This window comes from Coregonus clupeaformis, chromosome 26 (genome assembly GCF_020615455.1).
Source record: "Coregonus clupeaformis isolate EN_2021a chromosome 26, ASM2061545v1, whole genome shotgun sequence".
In the NCBI taxonomy this organism is placed as follows: domain Eukaryota; kingdom Metazoa; phylum Chordata; class Actinopteri; order Salmoniformes; family Salmonidae; genus Coregonus; species Coregonus clupeaformis.
In genome coordinates, this window is record NC_059217.1 from 11,393,833 (window position 1) to 11,410,195 (window position 16,363).

The window sequence follows — 16,363 nt, forward strand, 5'->3', positions numbered from 1 at the left end:
ATATGCACAAAGATGAGGTCTACTTCCTAAGGACAGCAAAATGTTTAGGACTGGGCCAAGAAAGTTTCATTGAGCCTAAAAACACACTCAGGCATGTAACAGACAATAACTGGCAAGAGTTGCTGGCAAGAACTAGAAGCAAAAAAACAAACTTCAAAATCACAAAAATTTGCAATACCGCCTACAATCAATCTCTTTGTGCCACTTTAAACAGGCATATAATTGGTTGTCTTGCTTTGCAAATAATTACTTGGTTTAAAATTGAGGGAGGTAGAGGATTCTATAAAGCGACAAATGTTTTTAAAATGGAAGAGGAAACAAATGATAAGAACATGGTCTAGTATTTTTGTGTCGCAGCACGAGGGTGTCTGCATAATGTGGCTGTGTATTTTAAGTTTAGTGCTAACTGCACGCGAGGAGGACCATGTTCAACCTTGTGGAATGAAGGAACTAGGCAATTATTTTGAACATGTAATGGTCTCAGCTCCACCCTCAACCGAGTGGAAAAATCCCAATGCATGTGAGCCCCCCCCCCCCCCCCACCCCCTGCTAGAATTCGGAAAACTCTTTCGCACACTTTTCTGTGTCGGACACACGGACGTCCTCCTCTTCGTAGTCGTCAAAGTTGCTCGTGTCTCCTGGTCCTCTGCACTTTGGTATAAAGGGAGCCTCCACCTGAAAAGCAAGAGGACAACAGTGTGGGAGTGAAGACCACAATACATTCATAACAGCTGCACTTTGTTTATTTGGCAAAGGCAATTCATCTATTTTGATGATGGGGTTAGAGGGGAAAGCACTGAACTCCCCCAACATTCCTTCTTCCTACAAGCCTTGGAAACATTTTATAAACACATGTATACTGAACACAAATATCAAAACGCAACATGCAACAATTTCAAATATTTTATTGTTACAGTTCATATAAGGAAATCAGTCAACTGAAATAAATAAATTAGGCCCTAATCTATGGATTTTACATGACTGAGCAGGGGCGCAGTCATGGGTGGGCCTGGGAGGGCATAGTCCCTCCCACTTGGGAGCCAGGCTCACCCACTGGAGAGCCATACAAAACCTATCAGAATCAGAAATACTCCTCAGCTTCATCAGCTGTCCTGGTGGCTGGTCTCAGACAATCCCACAGGTGAAGAAGCCGGATGTGGAGGTCCTCGGCTGGCGTGGTTATACGTGGTCTGCGGTTGTGAGGCCGGTTGGACGTACTGCCAAATTCTCTAAAACGATGTTGAAGGCGGTTTATGGTAGAGAAATTAACATTGCATTCTCTGGCAACAGCTCTGGGGGACATTCCTGCAGTCAGCATACCAATTGCACGTTCCCTCAAAACTTGAGACATCTGTGGCATTGTGTTGTGTGACAAAACTGCACATTTAGAGTGGCCTTTTATTGTCCCCAGCACAAGGTGCACCTGTCTAATTCCCTAAATTCATTAGGCCCTAATCTACGGATTTCACGACTGGGAATACTGATATGCATCTGTTGGTCACAGATACCATTTAAAAAAAAGGTAGGGGCATGGATCGGAAAACCAGTCAGTATCTTGTGTGACCACCATTTGCCTCATGCAGCGCGACACATCTCCTTCGCATAGAGTTGATCAGGCTGTTGATTGTGGTCTGTGGAATGTTGTCCCACTCCTCTTCAATGGCTGTGTGAAGTTGCTGGATATTGGCGGGAACTGGAACGCTCTGTCGTACAGGTCGATCCAGAGCATCCCAAACATGCTCAATGGGTGACATGTCCGGTGAGTATGCAGGCCATGGAAGAACAGACATTTTCAGCTTCCAGGAATTGTGTACAGATCCTTGCGACATGGAGCTGTGCATTATCATGCTGAAACATGAGGTGATGGCGGTTACAGAGAGACGTATAAATCATTTTGGTTCTATGTTTACCAGAGATCTTCTGTGTATAAAGGTAGGGAAAAAACACATCCAACAACGCACTTAGCTGTGCAAATTTAGTAACGATGGTTTTGGGAAGCTCTGAGATTTAAAGATACTCCTATGAAGGTTCTAGCAATGAACTTAGCCTTAACCCTTTCCACTCGTACCTATATACGGGTTGAAAATGGCAGATGTGGGCACTAATAAGAGCCTAAATTGGAACGTTGTGGCTGTACAGTAACATGCTATATATATGACGTCAGAGCTTTGGCTCTGCACGTCACAGAGCTGTATAGGTTTTGACTGACAGACGTTCTGAACTTGCACTGTGCGCAACAAGACGTTTCCTGACTCTGTAAATTAAGAAGACATCCTATTTTCAAAGATGAGACGTTGAGGATGATAATAAATACCGCTTTGATGTCATACAAGCAAGCCAATCACCCTTGAGTCCAAATGTGCACTTCACATTTCCAAATCACAAAACTCATTTCATAAACAATGTCAACGTTTATGATCACTATGTTTGATGTACAGTTACAAGATGTTGTTGTTTATTCTGAAGAAAATTTGGTGCGGCACACGCACCTGAATGCACTCATGGCTCCTTTCTATGAGCACCAAAATTACGATCTGTTTCTCTGAATTGCCTTGTGAAAGCCTAACACTAACATCGTATTTTATAATTTAGCTAGTCATGTTGGCAATAGAACAAACTTTCAAATCATGCCCACCTGACACAGTTTGTGACTTATAATGGACTGTTTTTAGATTGTGTAAACAACAAGAGTAATTGTGTGACAGCGGGGATGCTCGAGTTCCTCAACGGCACAGCTAGGAGAGCTAAAGAAAAGTACCTTATAGTTGAAGTCTCTTCGAGTCATAAAAGTGCATTGAAATTGCTTAGGAACTGCACACATTTTGGAGAGGTGTGGCCACTTGGAGACACCAATTAGTCCTCTCACTCATTTTTTTGTATTACGTTGCACCTACCCCACATTTTCTAGGAAGAGTCTTATCATGTTAGTGAACGTATCCAGAGTATTTTCAGATTTTGTTATCAACAAATGCAGCGAAAAGTACAGTAAATGTAAAATTCACATAAAATCCACAGTGAAATACTTGGATTCAGTCTTGTGAACTTTTGTGTACTCACCATTGGTCGAATAATTTTCCCATTATCTCCAAACTGTTCCATTTCAATTGCTACCATGGTTATGCATTTTCATGTCTTCTGTAAGAAACATTTCAATTTAGTGCTATCCATATAGAGAGCATTCGGAAAGTATTCAGTTTCCACATTTTGTTACGTTACAGCCTTATTCTAAAATTGATTAAATTGTTTCCCCCCACCCCTCACCAATCTACATACAATACCCCATAATGACAAAGCAAAAACCGTTGTTTTTTTTGCAAATGTATTAAAAAGAAAAAACAGAAATATCACACTTACATAAGTATTCAGACCCTTTATTCAGTACTTTGTGGAAGCACCTTTGGCAGTTATTACAGACTCTAGGCTTGTTTGGTATGACGCTACAAACTTGGCACACCTGAATTTGGGGAGTTTCTGCCGTTCTTCTCTGCAGATCCTCTCAAGCTCTGTCAGGTTGGATGGGGAGCGTCGCTACACAGCTATTTTCAGGTCTCTCCAGAGATGTTTGATCGGGTTCAAGTACAGGCTCTGGCTGGGCAACTCAAGGACATTCAGAGACTTGTCCCGAAGCCACTCCTGCGTTGTCTTGGCTGTGTGCTTAAGGTCATTGTCCTGTTGGAAGGTGAACCTTCGCCCCAGTCTAAGCTCCGTTCATCTTTTCCTCGATCCTGACTAGTCTCCGAGTCCCTGCCGCTGAAAAAACACATCCCCATATCATGATGCTGCCACCACCATGCTAGGGATTGTGCCAGGTTTCCTCCAGACATGACGCTTGGCATTCAGGCCAAAGAGTTCGATCTTGGTTTCATCAGACCAGAAAATCTTGTTTCTAATGGTCTGAGAGTCCTTTAGGTGCCTTTTGGCAAACTCCAAGCGGGCTGTCATGTGTCTTTTACTGAAGAGTGGCTTCCGTCTGGCCACTACCTAAAGGCCTGATTAGTGGAGTGCTGCAGAGATGGTTGTCCTTCTGGAAGGTTCTCCCATCTCCACAGAGGAACTATGAAGCTCTGTCAACGTGACCATTGGGTTCTTGGTCACCTCCATGACCAAGGCCCTTCTCCCCTGATTGCTCAGATTGGCTGGGCGGCCAGCACTAGGAAGAGTCTTGGTGGTTCCAAACTTCTTCCATTTAAGAATGATTGAGGCCACTGTGTTCTTGGGGTCCTTCAATGCTGCATAAATGTTTTGGTACCCTTCCCCAGATCTGTGCCTCGACACAATCCTGTCTCGGAGCTCTATGGACAATTCTTTCGACCTCATGGCTTGGTTTTTGCTCTGACATGCACTGTCAACTGTAGGACCTTATATAGACAGGTGTGTGCCTTTCCAAATCATGTCCAATCAATTGAATTTACCACAGGTGGACTCCAGTCAAGTTGTAGAAACATCAAGGATGATCAATGGAAACAGGATGCACCTGAGCTCAATTTCAAGTCTCATAGCAAAGGGTCTGAATACTTATGTAAATAAGGTATATCTGCAAACATTTCTAAAAACCTGTTTTCGCTTTGTCATTATGGGGTATTGTGTGTAGATTGATGAGGAAAAATTAGCATTGAATCCATTTTAGAATAAAGGCTGTAACATAACAAAATGTGGAAAAATTCAAGGGGTCTGAATACTTTCCGAATGCACCGTAGGTCAATTTCCACAAGAGTTAAGATGTTTTTGGGAAACCGGGCCCTGGAATGTTAATCTTTCTGTAGATACTTGATGCGTTACCTAGTTTTTAAAATCTGTTGTTTACTGTTCTAAACCAACAATGTTTACTCCACACTGTTAAAACTTAATTCGGGACGTACCTTCCTCTCGTAGGTGGCGATCCAATCCGTTGTGGCGAACCACTTGTGGTTCTTGATGTCATTCACCCCGTTCTTCAGGTTGCCATAGCGCTTCGTCAGGTCCACCTGGAGCAGGTTCCTCAGCAGGTCTTTCAAGTCAGAGCTGAAGTGGGAAGGGAATCGTACCTAGAACACAGGAGAGGGGTTTGAGTTTTAACTGTGGAAACGTAATGTTAAAATATGCGTAAAAGTCACTGGGAATGATAGAAACATGCACAGCAAGGTTGGCAAATGACCAGAACATCTAGTGACACCACATAGGCCGACAGCTAGTTTTTGTCATTTTTGACCGGAGGGGCCCTGCCTACCTTGCCAGACACAATCTTCTCGTAGATCTGGATTGGCTGATCGGCGAAGAACGGAGGGTACCCGGCAGCCATCTCGTAGATCAGGACTCCCAGTGCCCACCAGTCCACAGCTTTGTTGTAGCCCTATCGGAGTAAGCAGGTAGCTTAGTGGTTAAGAGCGTTGTGCCAGTAACCGAAAGGTCGCTGGTTCTAATCCCCGAGCCGACTAGGTGAAAATTCTGTCGATGTGCCCTTGAGCAAGGCACTTAACCCTAATTGCTCCTGTAAGTCGCTCTGGATAAGAGCGTCTGCTAAATGACAAAAATGTAAATGTAAATGTACAGTGGAATGGAATAGAAAACAATCATCTTGAATGATTTGCTTCGCACATACTGTGCAAGCAACACTGGCAACCAGTTCAAATCTACAAATCAGACCTAGTTTGCAAACACACACTATGTACAGAGCACTAAATTGTACAGGAGGACCCACCTTGCTGAGGATGATCTCCGGTGCCAAGTACTCTGGAGTTCCACACAATGTCCAGGTCCTGCCTTTTACTCTTTTGGCAAAGCCAAAGTCTGTGACCTGAAATGGAGCGACAAGTGCATTAGACCAATGCAATAATATTTGGGATGTGCATCTGTCTTACAAGCACGATTCAATACTCATCTAGACACATGGGCTCCGATACGATACAAGAACGATACTATTAGTTTGAAACGACTCGATTAGTGGAACGAACAATTGTTGCACACACACATTCATTTTCCATTCTAAATTAAAGGGGAACTGCACCCGCTAATTTGGCATTGTTTTTTGGCATGCTCCTCAAAGAAATGCTGGTGGCCAAGACAGAAGCCAAACGTGAGTTGGCTTGGGGGTGTGGTTTAATGTGGGTGTTCTTTGGGTGTGTCCTTGCCACCACTAAGACACACGCATCGGTCAGTACCTTGCCCGCAACTGTTTCCCCCCACTCAATCACAACAAACAAACCTCCTGCAGGTTTAGTTCAAAAACTACAGGCAGATGTTTGGTGAGATGCCGGAGGAAGCTTTGAATACGTCAGTAGCCTACAGAGTAATATGAGAAGAATGCAATTCCTGAATTTATGTACAGTACCAGTCAAAAGTTTGTACACACCTACTCATTCAAGGGTTTTTCTTTAATTTGTACTATTTTCTACATTGAAGAATAACAGTGAAGACATCAAAACTATGAAATAACACATATGGAATCATGTAGTAACCAAAAGTGTTAAACAAATCAAGAGATTCTTCAAATAGCCACCCTTTGCCTTGATGACAGCTTTGTACACTCTTGGCATTCTCTCAACCAGCTTTACCTGGAATGCTTTTCCAACAGTCTTGAAGGAGTTCCCACATATGCTGAGCACTTGTTGGCTGCTTTCCTTCATCCTGCCGTCCGACTCGTCCCAAACCATCTCAATTGGGTTGAGGTCGGGGGATTGTGGAGGCCAGGTCATCTGATGCAGCACTCCATCACTCTCCTTCTTGGTAAAATAGCCCTTACACAGCCTGGAGGTGTGGTGGGTCATTGTCCTGTTGAAAAACAAATGATATCCCATCTTGTTTGGGCTTAGTGGGACTGGCGTATCACTGCAAAATGCTGTGGTAGCCATGCTCGTTAAGTGTGCCTTGAATTCTAAATAAATCACTGACACCAGAAAAGCACCCCCACACCATAACACCTCCTCCTCCATGCTTTAAGGTGGAAACTACACATGCAGAGATCATCCGTTCACCCACACCGCGTCTCACAAAGACACGGCGGTTGGAACCAAAAATCTCTAATTTGGACTCCAGACCAAAGGACAAATTGCCACCGGTTTAATGTCCATTGCTCGTGTTTCTTGGCACAAGCAGGTCTCTTCTTATTATTGTTGTCCTTTAGTAGTGGTTTCTTTGCAGCAATTCGAACATGAAGGCCTGATTCACACAGTCCCCTCTGAACAGTTGATGTTGAGATGTGTCTGTGACTTGAACTCTGAAGCATTAATTTGGGCTGCAATTTCTGAGGCTGGTAACTCTAATGAACGTATCCCCTGCAGCAGAGGTAACTCTGGGTCTTCCATTCACTTTTACATTTTAGTCATTTAGCAGACGCTCTTATCCAGAGCGACTTACAGTTCGTGAGTGCATACATTTCTTCATACTGGCCCCCCGTGGGAATCGAACCCACAACCCTGGCTCATGAGAGCCAGTTTCATCATAGCGCTTGATGGTTTTTGTGACTGCACTTGAAGAAACGTTCTTGAAATGTTCCGAATTGACTGACCTTCATGTCTAAAAGTAATGATGGACTGTAAATTATCTTTGCTTAATTGAGTTGTTCTTGCCATAATATGGACTTGGTCTTTTACCAAATAGGGCTATCTTCTGTATACCCCCCACCTTGTCACAACACAACTGATTGGCTCAAACGCATTAAGGAGGAAAGAAATTCCACAAATTAACTTTTAAGAAGGCACACCTGTTAATTGAAATTCATTCCAGGTGACTACCTCATGAAGCTGGTTGAGAGAATGCCAAGAATGTGCAAAGCTGTCAAAGGCAAGGGGTGGCTATTTGAAGAATCTCAAATATAAAATATATTTTGATTTGCTTAACACTTTTTTGGTTACTACATGGTTACTTCCATGTGTTATTTCATAGTTTTGATGTCTTCACTATTATTCTACAATGTAAAAAATAATAAAAATAAAGAAAAACCCTTGACTACATTTGACTGGTAGTGTACATATTCTAAACCAAGTGTTTTGATAACTTTCAAATGTAGTAACAGGTCCATGTAGAATAAACAATCCATTACATAATACCATAACAACAGTGTTCTGCTAATATAACAATGTGCACCTTTCACCTTTCATTTTCATTCCCAGCCGATACAGATACTGTGCCTATCGGCATTTTGTCTGGTGGTAATGGGGCTACCTTGGCAAACATGTCAGAGTGGTCATACCTTCCTGTGTGGTGTCCCGTATACAACAGGAGTTCCCCTGATCCTGGTGCAGAATACACAGTGTTTCCCCCTCCCATACTGACTGATACCACTCAATTCAATAATAAAAAAAGACAATACAAGTAAAAGTTGTGTCTAGCAACATTTTAATGCCGAGTGCCAGGTCTCTCTCTCCATTCAGAGACATCACAGTGTCAAGCCCGTCTGTCTGGACTTCATCACATCATCTTGCCAGTCTCCATGTGCTGGCTCCATTTTTGTTTCTGCGAACACATACAGACATAGTCACTGTACTATTACCAATGACAGTTAGGATAGGTAATCTCTGGCACAAACAGGTACTATGTTGAAATTTTAACAGGACAGATAAAACCTACCCAATTATGGTCTCCCCATCAAATGACTGAGGCTGCCGTCTGGCAAAATAATCTTCAGTCCATCTGTAGAAATAGGCAGAGTTCATCAGTGACACATGGAATGAAAAGGGTGTTGTTATTACTGGACATTTGTGCTGTACTGTATTATTAGTAATCACCGCATTGTGGATGTGTTGAGTGCCAGGTCTCTTTGCATCTCATGCATCTGTGAACAGTGCTGAGTGCTTAACAAAAATGTTTGTTCGTTTTCGGTTTTTAAACAACTAATTGACCGACGTCGGTTCAATTATTAGAATTCCATTTAGTTCGTTTTCTTTCTGTGAGCCCAATGTGCAGTTTCTCTAGAGATAAATCAGATCAAGCCCGAACTGTGTCATGTAGTAGGGAGTTGTAGTTTCCAACAGGCTTATATTCTATATAGTTTAGCATAGGAAATGTGGTAATTAATTACAATGACCATAATCCAATGCGTGCCTACTTGTCCAGTCTGGGCAGAAACTGAAAGATGAGAGAAGAATGCACGATCGAGAGGGATAGAGAGCAGTTGCTTCGCAAGATATCCATCTGGAAATACATGATCTAAGTGATTGATAGTTGGTATTCAGCAGTTATAAAAGTATGCCTTATTTACTTTGAAGAACTACTGGAATAGTGATTTTTTCAGACAGCATAGGCAGCAGCTCTATAGAGATGAGATGACTTGGAATGAAATAAAGTCATCAAATAAAACATGTAATATACACAACTGAAATACAGTATTTTATTAAAGTAACGTTACGTGAATGAATTATGGTTAATAAGTGATAAGCAGTAATGGGTATTCACTACCATCATGGGACTTTTATTAATTGTTTTATTCTGTGTTGTTACAGCATTCAACCCACATAGTGCATTTAATGTTAAAAATAATAATAGAACCGAAACGACCTCAAAAAGCACTAATTGCTCAGCACTACATGCAATTCTACTACACTTTATATGGCTGGAGACAGAATCTTTTTTAATACGACAAATCACAGGGTTGCCTAGGCCTACTCTGCTGACACACAAACAGATCAATAAAAATGACCTCTTCTTGAACGCAACTGTCTAATCTAGGCCTACGGAAAGGGGAGACAATTATTGTACAATATGACATCCATCTTGCCTGAAAGAGGACATTATTGTCCCAAAAAACTCCATTGGCACTGACCCAATTATCATTTCTTGAGAACTTTATTCATAAGAGGGAAAATGTATGGACATTAAAGCATAAGACAAAGGCCTCAAGGGGATAGGACAACCTGCTGTGTTGATTATTGGTTGTTCCAGCCAAACAATACATTTAACCTTTATATGGTGTTAAAAATTTACACAAATTCAGGACAGAAAGGCTGGTTATGGCACACATCAACTCCATCATCCCAGACCCACTCCACTTTGCCTACCGCCCCAACAGATCCATAGACAATGCAATCTCAATTGAACTCCACACTGTCCTCATCCACCTAGATAAGAGGAATACCTATGTGAGAATGCTGTTCATTGACTACACCTCAGCGTTCAACACCATAGTCCCCTCCAAGCTTGTCACAAATTGGGACCCTGGGACTGAAAAACCTTATTAGTACACTGTCAGACATGAGTTAGCTAGCACCACCATAGCAGCATCCAATATCTATTTGTGCCCTAGACATGGGTTGCAGCTCAGAGGCTAATGTGACTGTTTAGTCTAAATGACACTAACTTAAAAGTGGCATCGAAATATGACAATGCTAAAGTAGGCAAAAAACTTTGCCATATTATGACGTCGTCAAATTTACTTTAGAGAGATGGCAATGTTGCCATTACTGTTACTAGCAAAGTTAACGCTACAGTGGTTCCCTCAATCTTAGTTAGCTAAAGTTATGCTGCATCTAAAATCAATCTGGTGACATCACAATCATGACAAAATGTGTTCCTACTAATTATTTGCATTCTTCTGAAAATGTTAGCGTTTTTCCCCAAGCCAAATCCGAGTTCTATTTAGATTGGCTAACATTAGCTAGCTAGTTGGTAGGTAGCTAGCTAACGTCAACTATGCTAGCAATGATAGTGATAATGATTATCAAAATATACATAACCAGATACATATGGTCTAGCTACCGGTATACTCACCATGATATGGTCCTTTGGCAGGGTATGCAAACCATAGTTTTTGGCTGTGCATCCTGCTGGAAGCATGCATTGCATGGTCAATCCGTACAGGGCTTTTCAGTCTCAAACGGCTGTGATTCTTTGAACACGTTGGGGGCGATGAAACAACGGAGCCCCATTCAATGAAGGGAAGCGAAGTGGGTGGAGGGGCGATTTGCAAGTGTAGCTTGGCAAAAGGGGGCATGATCTGTTGAACTAATTGTAATCCAAAACCAACCTTAAATTTACTAATTTTGACACGAGACTGACCAAAATTATCCTATTTACACTTTATAGTCAATTTTGAGACTATATTAAATGTTTGATTAAAATGGGGGGGGTTATACTACCTTATTTGGAATTGTAGGACCCCTTAAGGTATCCCCAAAAATATATTTAAAAAGTATGCGATAAAATACAGAATTTGGCCCATAGTAATAATACATCAATAAATGGCAAAAAAAATAAAAAAAATAAGGAATAAGGTTTTGAAGTTTCTGTCCTAATATTTTTTTACACATATTGAACACATTTTTGGGTAGGCACAAAAGTACCTCCATACCTGTTACCTTACATTTAAGTCATTTAGCAGACGCTCTTATCCAGAGCGACTTACGGTTAGTGAGTGCATACATTCTTTTTATTATTATTATTTAGAATTTTTTTCATACTGGCCCCGTGGGAATCGAACCCACAACCCTACCGTTGCAAACGCCATGCTCTACCAACTGAGCTACATCCCTGCCGGCCATTCCCTCCCCTACCCTGGACGACGCTGGACCAATTGTGCGCCGCCCCATGGGTCTCCCGGTCGTGGCCGGCTACGACAGAGCCTGGACCTTCAGAGTAGTCCCGTGACACTTGTGGGGGTCATAGAGCATCTCCCCTTTCCACAGTGGGGTTTGAAGGCCAAATAATTGTTTGTAGGCCAAAGTAGGCCAAACAGTTTGGATGCTACAAAACAAAATTGGCACATCGACTGTACAGACTTCAGAGAAGTCCCTGACACTTGTGGGGGTTGTAAAGCAAAACGGAGACCACCATCGTGTTCGTGAGAGTCTCCCCTTTCCATAGTGGTTTGTAGACCAAATAATTGTTTGTTGGCCAGATGTTTTCGTAAGAAGACCGATTTTCGGGATGTCTCATGGTCTGACAAATACTGCTCTAGCTCTGCCACCTTTCACCGCAGATGCAGAAGTGCGACATCGATGGATGAGGTGGATTGAGAAAAACATCTCCAATGTAAAGCAAAACATCTCTAACTTAAACTGACATATTTTGATGGGGATTTTTCATTATGTTACTTACATTGACGCACCGGTGCATCAATCAACTCTAGGGTGTTAACAAGTCACATAAGTTGCATTGCCTCACTCTGTGTGCAATAATAGTGTTTAACATGATTTTTTAATGACTACCTCATCTCTGTACCCACACATATAATTATCTGTAAAATCACTCAGTGGAGCAGTGCATTTCAAACACATATTCAACCACAAAGACCAGGGAGGTTTTTCAATGCTTCGCAACGAAGGTAGATGGGTAAAAAAAAAAAAAAAGACATTGAATATCCCTTTAAGCATGGTGAAGTTATTACACTGAACAAAAATATCAATGCAAAATTCAATAATTTAAAATATTTTACTGGGTTACAGTTCATATAAAGAAACCAGTCAATTGAAATAAACTCATTAGGCCCTAATCTATGGATTTCACGACTGGGAATACAGATATGCATCTGTTGGTCACAGATACCTTTAAAAAACGGTAGGGGCGTGGATCAGAAAACCAGTCAGTATCTGGTGTGACCACCATATGCCTCATGCAGCGTGACACATCTCCTTCTCATAAAGTTGATCAGGCTGTTGATTGTGGCCTGTGTAATGTTGTCCCACTCCTCTTCAATGGCTGTGTGAAGTTGCTGGATATTGGCGGGAACTGGAACACGCCGATCATCCCTAACATGCTCAATGGGTGACATGTCTGGTGAATATGCAGGACATGGAAGAACTGGGACATTTTCAGCTTCAAGGAATTGTGTACAGATCCTTGCACCATGGGGCCGTGCATTATCATGCTGAAACATGAGGTGATGGTGGCGAATAAATGGCACGACAATGGGCCTCAGGATCTCGTCACGGTATCGTTGTGCATTCAAATTGCCGTCGACAAAATGCAATTGAGTTCATTGTCTGTAGCTTATGCCTGCCCATACCATAACCCCACAGTGGGGCACTCTGTTCACAACGTTGACATTAGCAAACCCCTAGCCCACATGACGCCATACGTGGTCTGCCATCTGCCCGGTACAGTTGAAACCGGGATTCATCCGTGAAGAGCACACTTCTCCAGCTTGCCAGTGGCCATCGAAGGTGACCATTTGCCCACTGAAATCGGTTACGATGCTGAACTGCAGTCAGGTCAGAATGAGGAGCACACAGACGAGCTTCCCTGAGCCGGCTTCTGACAGTTCATGCAGAAATTCTTTGGTTGTGCAAACCCACAGTTTCAGACGATCCCGCAGGTGATGAAGCCGGATATGGAAGTCCTAGGCTGGCGTGGATACACGTCTTCAGTCACTAATAACTCAGTTGCCGGAGAGGAAGGAAACCGCTCAGGGATTTTACCATGAGGCCAATGGTGACTTTAAAACAGAGTTTAACGGCTGTGATAGGGGCAAAACTGAGGATGGATGAATAATTTTGTAGTTACGCCACAATACTAACCTATTTGACAGAGTGAAAAGGAAACCTGTACAGAATAAGAATATTCAAAAACATGCATTCTGTTTGCGGTGGTGGTGGCTGCATCATGTTATGGGTATGCTTGTAATCGTTAAGGACTGGGGAGTTTTTCAGGATAAAAAAAATCTACTGAATGGAGATAAGCACAGGCAAAATCCTAGAGGAAAACCTGGTTTAGTCAGCTTTCCACCAGACACTGGGAGATTAATTCACCTTTCAGCAAGACAAAATCCTAAAACACAAGACCAAATTTACATTTAAATTTTAGTAATTTAGCAGACAATCTTATCCACAGCGACTTACAGTTAGTGAGTGCATACATTGGAGTTGTTTACCAAGAATACAGTGAATGTTCCTCAGTGGGAGAGTTACAGTTTTGACTTTCATCTGCTTGAAAATCTATGGCAAGACTTGAAAATGGTTGTCTAGCAATGATCAACAACCAATTTGATAGAGCTTGAAGAATTTCAAAAATAATAAAATGTGCAAATATTGTACAATCCAGGTGTGCAAAGCTCTCAGTGACCTACCCAGAAAGACTCGCAACTGTAATCACTGCCAAAAGTGATTCTAACATGTATTGACTCAGGGGTGTGACTACTTATGTAAATTAGATATGTCTATTTCATTTTCCACCTAAAAAAAATCTAAATATTTGAAAAACTTGTTTCACTGTCATTATAATCCATTTCAAAATTCAGACTAACAACAAAATGTGGAATAAGTCAAGATATGAATACTTTCTAAAGGCACTGTATGTCAATATTTATCTTAAGAAAATAGCTATGACATACATAGCCAATTAAAAGAACACAGCTTTGGATTTCACCCCCGTCTCAAAAGCTAATTGTTTTGACAATTTGTGACTCGTTCCAAGAAACTAGGCGTATGTCGCACGTCACAACTTCACAGGACAGGCATTTGAATGTAAACATATATTTTTTTTTTTGCAAAGTGCGTTTTTGGCAGAAAGGCCTTCTGGAACATGTGAACGTTCATGTACCTTAATAACAAACTTGTATTCCATCCATAAATACGAATTAAATTGTTAAAATTACAAGCCTAGTTGGTTTAGCCACGGAAAAAGACAGGAACCTTCCCGCTAGCCATGATTGGCTGAGATAATGGATGGGCTGGACATGCCGGGAGATGAGTTTGGATTGGTCTGCCATGTAGCATGCTTCTGTCTATAACGTGAGCTATTCAATGTGTTGACAGTCCTTACTACCACGCCGTTTTTGAAAGATATAATGTTAGCCATCGAGAACTACAAAAGATTTGCTACTTTTGTCAACAACATTGATGCCCTGAATTTAGCAGGCGCTAGCCTATCAACAGATCAGTTTGAAAAAGTGATGGGCTACTTTCTGCACACGCCACGCTCAGTGTGAACCAGAGTGACTTGACACAACGCTTGCCAAACAAGATGTTGCTACAAACAAAACAGGGTTAAAATGGTTCCAGTCTGCCGTGAAGTGTTCATCCATGTATACGGGTAAGAGTCTAGCTACATTTTCAGATATAAGTTTCAAATTTTGTCTAATTGCAAGTTAAAGCGTACTGTTAGTTAGCTAGCAAACTTTAGCTTGCTGGCTAACTAACGTTACGTGCATGATCTGTGTAGTAATATTATTTGAATCAGATAACCATTTGCATTGCTAGTTATAGCCTAATTGTAGCTAGCTAACATTGAACCTAGTTTGTTAGCTTTAGCTACCTGCAGATTCGTACTACAGCTATGACAATGTTTATATTGGCAGTAGTAGTAGTACTAGTACTAGTAGGAGTTGGGATTATGCCGGTTCAATGTTAAGATAGATAGCTACCTAGCTAGCTACATGTCTAAACAAAAGACTCCACTTTGGCCGGATTATTACATGACCCATCAAATTAGCCAGGTGTGTCTGGGGGTGATCACGGCCATCTATTGTATTTCATGAACATGTGTACATGTCTAGACAATAGTGACCCATCCACTTAGTAGATGTGGCTGGGGGGTGGTTATAGAATTTCCTTCACATGACCCATCAATTTAGACAAGTGTGTCGGGTAAGCGTCATCTAATAATGATACAATATCTATTTTAAAAAATTATCGGGACACTTCCTGTTTTTGATATTGCTACCATGCAAGTAAACACTTCACTGTACTGTTTTCACCTCCTGTATCCTGTGCATGTAACAAATAAGCATAGATTTTATTTGATATAGTCTGTGTTTACCACATGGCCTCACATGTGAATCCTTAAAGAGATGGGTGGGGCTAAGGCTTAAGAGGGTGTGAACAATGCTGAATGGGTGTAGACAAAGATGAGCGCTCCAGTAGGTGTACCAAAACATTCAAGGTCCATTTTCTCAAAAGTGAGGTTACAAGTTTATCAACTTTCAAAGCAGAATTACTTTCCCATTGTTCCTCAACTGCAGAGTATGATAAATAAAAAATAAAAAATATGATATATGATATACAGTGGGGAGAACAAGTATTTGATACACTGCCGATTGTGCAGGTTTTCCTACTTACAAAGCATGTAGAGGTCTGTAATTTGTATCATAGGTACACTTCAACTGTGAGAGATGGAATCTCAAAAATCCAGAAAATCACATTGTATGATTTTTAAGTAATTCATTTGCATTTTATTGCATGACATAAGTATTTGATCACCTGCCAACCAGTAAGAATTCCGGCTCTCACAGACCTGTTAGTTTTTCTTTAAGAAGCCCTCCTGTTCTCCACTCATTACCTGTATTAACTGCACTTGTTTGAACTCGTTCCCTGTATAAAAGACACCTGTCCACACACTCAATCAAACAGACTCCAACCTCTCCACAATGGCCAAGACCAGAGAGCTGTGTAAGGACATCAAGGATAAAATTGTAGACCTGCACAAGGCTGGGATGGGCTACAGGACAATAGGCAAGCAG

At 41.6% G+C, this 16,363-nt stretch overlaps 1 protein-coding gene across 2 annotated transcripts in view; it reads right to left on the reverse strand.

The window, feature by feature from the left end:
* Nucleotides 1-538: 538 nt before the first annotated feature.
* LOC121540386 (cAMP-dependent protein kinase catalytic subunit beta) overlaps nucleotides 539-16,363 on the reverse strand; it is a 42,103-nt gene continuing 26,278 nt past the window's right edge. For both annotated transcript variants that reach the window (XM_041849226.1, XM_041849225.1), the window contains 4 exons: nucleotides 5,678-5,773; nucleotides 5,207-5,329; nucleotides 4,860-5,024; nucleotides 539-675 (listed from right to left, as the gene is read on the reverse strand). In XM_041849226.1, coding sequence (XP_041705160.1) covers nucleotides 550-675; nucleotides 4,860-5,024; nucleotides 5,207-5,329; nucleotides 5,678-5,773 — 510 coding nt within the window. In that variant the 3' untranslated portion in view covers nucleotides 539-549. The remainder of the gene's footprint in view (nucleotides 676-4,859; nucleotides 5,025-5,206; nucleotides 5,330-5,677; nucleotides 5,774-16,363) is intronic.